Source organism: Arachis ipaensis, chromosome B07, assembly GCF_000816755.2.
Source record: "Arachis ipaensis cultivar K30076 chromosome B07, Araip1.1, whole genome shotgun sequence".
Taxonomy (NCBI): Eukaryota; Viridiplantae; Streptophyta; class Magnoliopsida; order Fabales; family Fabaceae; genus Arachis; species Arachis ipaensis.
The window spans coordinates 44,605,145-44,612,971 of NC_029791.2; the positions used below are offsets into that span (position 1 = coordinate 44,605,145).

The 7,827-nt window shown below is 38.5% G+C and overlaps 1 protein-coding gene across 1 annotated transcript; it reads left to right on the forward strand.

Annotated features, from left to right (window-relative positions):
* LOC110265045 lies at positions 1,568–2,452 on the forward strand. Its single transcript, XM_021107797.1, has 3 exons — positions 1,568–1,591; positions 1,748–2,045; positions 2,166–2,452. Exons 1-3 carry the CDS (start codon positions 1,568–1,570, stop codon positions 2,450–2,452), a joined length of 609 nt encoding a protein of 202 aa, XP_020963456.1.

Here is a 7,827-nt window from a genome sequence, read left to right on the forward strand (position 1 = left end):
GCCAAAGACCAACTATGAAGCATTTCAAAAATGGTAGAATAGAAAGAATCAATGTCAAAGAATCCTATACATATTCTGCCAACAAATAAATATTTATTCATCACTTTTTAAGTTAAGTACTTATGTAAATTTATGTGCCTACAAATATTTATTCACATTCACCCTTATCAGTCACATGAAACTAGTGTCAAATTACAAAATACCATGATCCATATTCTCTCCCATTGCTATTGTACCAAAAAGTGATAGCGACGAATAAAAAGATTGTTATGCAAATCTGTTTTACAATTACACATGATGTGTAGATAGAGTAGTTGGCACTAAGAAAATTAAAGGAGTATAGCAAAATAGGGTGACATTAAAACATGCAAGGTTTTGATAAATTGGACCAAATAAATAAAAAACAAAAGAATCTATTGCCAATATCTGACCTGCGATAGTGTCGTGCAGTTTCGATCAGCAGTGGCATTGATTAGCACCTGACATGTTAAGTAAGTGAATAAGTGTGAGTATCAAAATTGTTTAAGGTGGAGTTAATGTCAAAAATAAAAACCAGGCAAATTGATAAACATAAGGACACTATTCTATTCTTTATTAGAAGGTAAGATAAAGAACAAATATGTTCCTTTTGCTTCACTCAAATTTTAACTCCAGTTGGCACAGTCTTAGAGAAAGAACAAACTTTGAAATGCTGAATTCAATGATAGGAATATTTAGGAACATGAAGCTGAACTCAAAACACATGGAATTAGTTAACAAATAGAGTGAAAAGGAGGTGCCTGTCACAGATTTGAACTTGTTCCATCATGGACGCCGTTCTTTGCTGATAAGCTTCTGGAAGTGATTCCAAACCAGCTAACATGCTCTTATCTATGATTCAATTCAATTCAACTCAACCTAGTGTTGTTCATTCACATTAATCATATATGATCTATTAAACACGATTTTACAATGAAATAATATGTTGAACTAATTATGGCGAGATATATGATCTGGTGTTAATCAATGAATCCAAAGTGCATGATCTGTCTACCTTTTTTATTTATTTAAAAGGAAGATAAATGTAGACTTTCAATAGTGAAGGGATCTAAATTAGGTATGAATTTAAACCAACTACAGCATAATAAAAAGACACTACTCATTCATGAGATTTTAAGCTATTAAAATGACACAGATCAATTAATATCCTGGATGGGTAAATAGAATCATGAGAACTTCACCTGATTTCTTAGTATAAGTCATCCGAAGCCAAAATACAGAGCACCAAATGGGACTATCAGAGGAGCAATCACAGAATAGCAGAAAACGATTGTGACAATGAGCATGTCACTAGGAACTCTAGTCCCATAACCAAGATCTCTAGGAGCCTAAGCCTCTTTCACCTCCACATCAGTCTTGCAAAGATACTTTTTCTTCAAATGGAATAAAATAAGAGGAACTAACCGGGACAGCTCAAGACCATAGCCAACAAAAAATCTAACAAATATAATAGAAGTCATTTAATTTGGTTGAACATTAAATCATATGCACAACCCAACTTCATAAGAAGATGATAACTAACAAGATCATGGAAACACCATTTGTAAATCAAGTTTGCATTAATGCACCCTTTAGCATATATAACAAACAGACTTAATCAGCATTGCTAGAAGAATAATAGTAAATAAATAAATGAAACATGAAATATTATCTTACTTGAGAGCCACATAGGTCAAGAAGAAAGTAGCATTGCCTGGAAGGCTTGCAGCTAACAAAGACACAAGTTACTGTCTGCATTCTCACATCAAAACACATCAAAAATGGCTTTACCACTACCAAACCTCTAATCTTCCAATCCAAGCTCCTCTGTTTTTCTCTGGTATACCTCTTCACAACTCTTTTCCTCGCTCTCTACACCATTCTCTCTCAATCCAAATGCTTATTCAGATCTTCCCCTTTGGATCCAATTCAGGATCCTCTCTTCTCTTACCCTTCCTCCTATGGAGAGCACAAGTATGCTGTCTCAACCACATGTTCTACATGCACTTCTCCTATTTTCTTTTCAGGTGCTCTGTCTCGATTCCTCTGTTCTGTGTGATTCTCTCCCAATATAGAAAATGCTGAATTTGTATTGTTGTGATAAAGCTGAAGAATTTCCACTAATGGATTGTGGTTATTGGATTCAGATTACTTGGATGTTGTGAAGGAGATCAAGAATTTGATCAAGGACTCTTCATCAGCTAAGGAGTCGAGTGCTCTGCGCTACATGCTTCTCGGCTACCAGGAAGCTAAAACCATTCATGCAGTAAAACCCCCAATTCCTATCAGTCATATCCAGAAGCTACAACCCCTAATTAAAAACCCTAAAATTGGAACCCAAAACCTCCCAAATTTCATAGAACAAACTGAAAATCGATACATACCTTCTCAGGTGAGCGACGATGAGGATGCTGAGCGACGACGACGATGCTGAGCAGCGACAGTGAGCACATGCGACGATGATGCTGAGCGGCGACGGTGAGTGCACGAGATGGCAATGCGAGGCGACGGTCAGCGCACGCAACGACGATGGTCCGCACGGCAGAGCCCTAGCCGGCGTCGTCCTCTCCTTCCTTCCCCTCTCCTCTCTTCTCTTCTTCTTCCCGTTCTCCCCTTTTCTGATTTTTCTCTCTTTTGTGTGTGTGTGAGTGAGGATGAGAGTGTGAGCTTTTGAGTGGTGAGCTGGTGACTGGTGAGTGGCGCAGCCATGTGGTGAGTGGTGACTGGGTGGCGACGGTCAACAGCGACGGTGAGAAGGCGAAGGTGATGAGTGTCGTAGGTGATGTGTGTTGAAGGTGAGAATGAAGAAGGTGAGGATTGTGTGCCTGGTGGATTGGCGAAGGTGAGGGTTCCTCCAATTGAAGGTGCTGTGTGCGTGTGTGCTTTTGGAGAGAATTGAAAGAGGAATAAAAATTTCACTAAGTGTTAGGATTTGGTCTCATACATTAGGCATCACTTTTAAAACGCACCCAAAACTTAATGAATAGGCTACTCTCTAAAAGCGTCCCCTTTGATACAAAAAGTGAACCTATAGATATTAACCTACGGCTACGTTTTATAAGTGATTTCTAAAATACCTAAGGCTACACTTTTTAAATGATGCCACAATTGTGTATCTTTTTCTCATATAAAAGGGCAACTCGGAGAAAAACGTAGCCTATTCTATGAATAGGCTACGCTTTTCAAATGTAGCTTAAAAAAAGTGTGGCTAAATGGGTATTTTTCTTGTAGTGAGTCCAACTTAGTTATCTCTCTCAACAATAATGAAAGTTGAATCTAAATTCCACTTAGTTGACCTTTACTAAAGCAAAAGAAAGTCAAGGGACTAATTAGTTTGACCTTGGAATCCTATTTATTTCCTAAGAAAAAGTTGGGATTATTGAAGTTCAGTTCAATTAGCAAGATAATGATTATCAATTATGCTGAGTTTAATAATGTTGAGTTACTGATTTCTTAACCAAGACCAAAAAGGGAAAAAGTAAAATTGTTGGAATAAAAATGTCCTTAGATGGGAAGCAATAATAACTTAAATTAAAGAGAACAATAATGAACTGAAATACCTCAAATAATCATTAACTCAAATAATAATCTGTAACATGAAATAATTCATAAGCCAATTGGGCAACATCTGTAGATACGAATAAAAGCATTAAAGTAAAAGTAGCATAGAAACATAAATTAAAGTAAATATTAAACCTGGATCGAGAGTCACTCTTAAAAACTAAGAGAAGTCCTAAATCCTAATCCTAAGAGAGAGAGGAGAGAATCTCCCTCTCAAAACTAAATCTAAATCATGGAAAGTAAAAAAATGCGAGCTCTCTTTTGAATGGATGCATTCCCCCACTTTATAGCCTCTAGTCTGTGTGTTCTGCACCTGGATCTGGGCCAAAAGGGCTTCAGAAATTGTTGGGGGCGTATTCTGTAAATTCTGATATGTGGCCTCTATCACGTGTCCGCGTGGGTCACGCGGTCGCGTCATCTGGAGATTTCCTTATGGCACGGTCGCGTCAGTCACGCGTCCGCATCGAATGCGCTATGCTCAAGTCGTGCGGCCGCGTCAGTCATGCGGCCGCGTCGCTGCTTCTTCGCGCCTGGCACGCGATCGCGTCGTCCATGCGATCGCGTGGATGCCAGTTTCTTCAAAACTCCGTTTCGCACTTTCCTTCCATTTTTGTACGTTTCCTTTTCCATCCTTTAAGTCATTCTGCCTTAGAAAATCTGAAACTACTCAACACACTAATCACGGCATCGAATGGAAGTAAAGGTAATTAAAATAATTAATTTTAAAGCTTAGGAAACATGTTTTTCACATACATCACATAATAAGGAAGGGAAAGTAAAACCATGCAATTAATATGAATAAGTGGGTGAAGGATTGAATAAATCATTCAAACTAAGCACAAAATAACTCATGAAATATGGGTTTATCAACCTCCTCACACTTAAACAATAGCATGTCCTCATGCTAAATCCAAGGTAAAGAATAAGGTAAGGTTAAAGTGGTGGAATGTTATGCAATGCAACCTATTCTAAATGCATCTACCTAAATGAATCATGCAATTCCAATTTATCCACTCATATATAAAGCTTACATGTAGCTAAGTTAATTCACATTCTCAAGGAGTTAACACATATATAGCATATATATATATAAAATAAAATACATAATTAAATAGTGATATATATATATATATATATATATATATATATATATATATATATATATATATATATATATATATATATATATATATATATATATATATATATATAGCCAACCCTTAAATAATAAAGCATTTTAGCAAATGAGATGGGGAATAAAAATATTGTACAAACTTGCAAAACAATTAGTAAATTAAGCACAGATATATGTTGATGAGTTATTAAACCCTCACTGGATTTTGTGTTTACCCTCTAGTCACTCAGTGTTTATTGGGTTTATTCACTCTACTTTTCTTTTTATTCTTACTTTCTATAACTTTGTTCTTCATCTAATCAATCAACAATTATAGAGTATAGTCATATCAAAAGTCATGAGGTCTTTAATTAAGGTTGTAATGGGGCCAAGGTAAAGGTAAGGATATATGTATAAGGCTAAGTGAGCTAATAAGTGAATCCTTAATTAGACTAAGATCTCATCTAACATACATATTTAGTAGAACAAACTTCTTTACCAATTTTCCCATATTATCCCACTTGTTGTTACATGCTCATGTTTCAATTTTATTTTTATCCCATGTACATTGCTTTTATTTTGTATTGGGGAATTCTTTTGTATCTCCTTTTATTAAATGCTGAAAAATAACTTTTTTTAATGCACATGATAATTGAATCACTTTGATTTCTAATGAGCATGCTTTCCAAATTTTATTTTATTTCTTTTAACTTTTCTACCTTTTGTTTCTATCATCCATGTTCCCAATAGGTTCCCCCACATTTTAATCTATTCATAATTTTCTATCTTAAGCTAACCAAGGATTCAACTTGGGATTTTATTTTGTTTTTCTGCTTAAGGCTAGTGGTGTGGCTAAATAGAATAAAAGGAATTTTAAAGGCTCAAGGGGGCTAACAAGGGTGATGTGAAAGGTAGGTTATTTTGGGGTAAGTGAGCTAAAATCAAATGATGGCCTCAATCATTCTTTTGGTATGTATCTATATTCTATATTCTATAATTGGACATATAGATTAAAGCAAAGTAAAGAACATCAGAATAAAAAGAAGCGAAACACAGAGGAATGAAATTATGGTTTGAATGCAACCATACAATTAAGCTCAAGACTCACAGGCTGTGTGTTCTCTAACTCAAGCATCATATATCATTCATATATGTTATGCAGGTTTAGTTAAAAATTCCTATTATTCTCATAAAAAAAATTATTTAGGGTAGCCTTTAAAGTTTTAATGTTCCTCCTTGATGAAATGTTGTCAACTTAACTATATGATGTAATGCTATATATACAAGGTTTATGGATTTAAATCTGTTATGTTCAATTTCCTAGCTTACTTCCTTTTTATATTTTTCAATTTAACTATGCTATCTTATGCTAAAAAGGGTAAACTATACTAATTAATCTACTAATAAGTCAGAATTGCAAACTAAACTAAATAACTAAAAATATGAACTAAAAATGCAAAATGCGGAAATAGAGTAAAAATACATAAAAGTAGCAATGTATAAGTACTCAGAAAATAACAGTAAAAAGAGAAATACAGAAAAATATCCAAAATAAAAGAAAAAAGAGATGTAGTGGTTCACCAAAATAAAACGCCAGAGATGGCGACCTTCCCACACCTAAAATGAAGCATCGTCCCTGATGCTCAGTCAAGCCGGGTGTGAAGGGGTGTCATCACTGGTAGGGATGGTAGCTGGAGGCTCTGTGGTGGTGGTGGGCTGAGGGTCTGGCTGCTGTAGAGGTGGTGCTGACTGGATCGGGATCTCCGGATCTGCAGCCTCGATCTGATGCGTAACCTCCTGATGTGGTACAGCCTGCTCTGTGCCTGCCTGCGGATGGGTCTCTTCCTGGGGCTCATCCTCCTCTTCCTCTGATGGCTCTGATGGTGTGTCGGGCTCGGAGGGGATGTCACCACCCTATCGGATCATCAGCTTCAGATGTGAATAGCGTCGCTGGCTGCGACGCTCCAATCTCTCATACCGGTGTCGGTTACGGTGCTCCATCTGATCAAGCTGTCGGAATAGGGGGTGCACGAGGCGGTATACGGGCTCAGAGGCAGGTGGAGGTGCAGTGGTGGCAGCAGGGGCAGCAGGGGCAGCCGTTGATGAAGAGGGTCCAGCAGACGGTGGGGTTGTCTCATCAGTAGCAGTGAAGGGTGGTGGTCTGGAGCCCAAAGCTAGGAAGTTCCTGCTGTGAGGAATGATATTCCTGCAGTCTGCCGCTGTTGGTCTCTCATCGGCATCCTCCCATGGCACGTCAGCTCGACGGCCTAGCTGTGTAACCAGATATGGAAAAGGGAGGGTGCCTCGGATGTGGACCCTGGCCATATAATGCCGGATAAAGCGTGGCAGATAAAGGTCCTTACCCTCCATCACACACCATAGGAGGGTGATCATAGCAGCCGGGATCTCCATCTCATGAGTACTCGGCATCACATAGTTGCTCAAGATCTGGTGCCATAACTGAGCCTCATCATTTAAGTACGCCCTCTTGATCCCTCTAGGCATGGTGGTGTCCTGACTCATCTCCCAATGAACAGTCGGGTCAAGAGCTATCCGTGCCTTCACAGCATCCCAATCAAACTGCATCAGGCGCATGTCCTCCTCAGCCTTTTGATAACCATCAGGCTGATCGGACTTGGCTGGGAGCCGGAAAATGTCCTCTATGGCCTCCTCAATGACCAGAATCTGCTTTCTTCTCAGGTTCACTGCATCGAGGGTGGTGATGTAGTAGTTGCAGTAGAATTCCCTAACCCAAGATGCATTGACCTCTGTTAGTGCTCTCTCTAGAAAGAACCAGCCTCTTTGCTTGATTTGCTCAGTGGTGTACTGCTGGAGTGCTTCTAGAATCCTCAGAGTTCTCTCCAGGTATAGATTCCTAGAGTTTGCAAATGCCGGATACTTCAGCTCACAGTACTGGTTTGCAAATTTTATTGAATCATTTGCAGGGAGCAGCTGGTCAGCTTTTTCCTGCTGTGTAAAGTTCTTCTCCCGCCATGAGGAATCATGCATTAGGTCAATGATGGACTGGGAGGAATCTCCTCTCTTGCGCTTGCCAGTAGCCTTGCCTTTTCCTTTCCTTTGTGAGGCAGACATCCTGAAAAATGGGAAACCAGGATATGGATAAAAATAGGGAA

Bases quoted from the DNA above. Each gene is read 5' to 3' on its own strand.
- LOC110265045 (XM_021107797.1), top strand. From the start codon at position 1,568: ATGGAAACACCATTTGTAAATCAA. The intron at 1,592-1,747 runs GTTTGCATTAAT...GAAGGCTTGCAG, and splicing joins AAACACCATTTGTAAATCAA to CTAACAAAGACACAAGTTAC. The intron at 2,046-2,165 runs GTGCTCTGTCTC...TATTGGATTCAG, and splicing joins TTCTCCTATTTTCTTTTCAG to ATTACTTGGATGTTGTGAAG.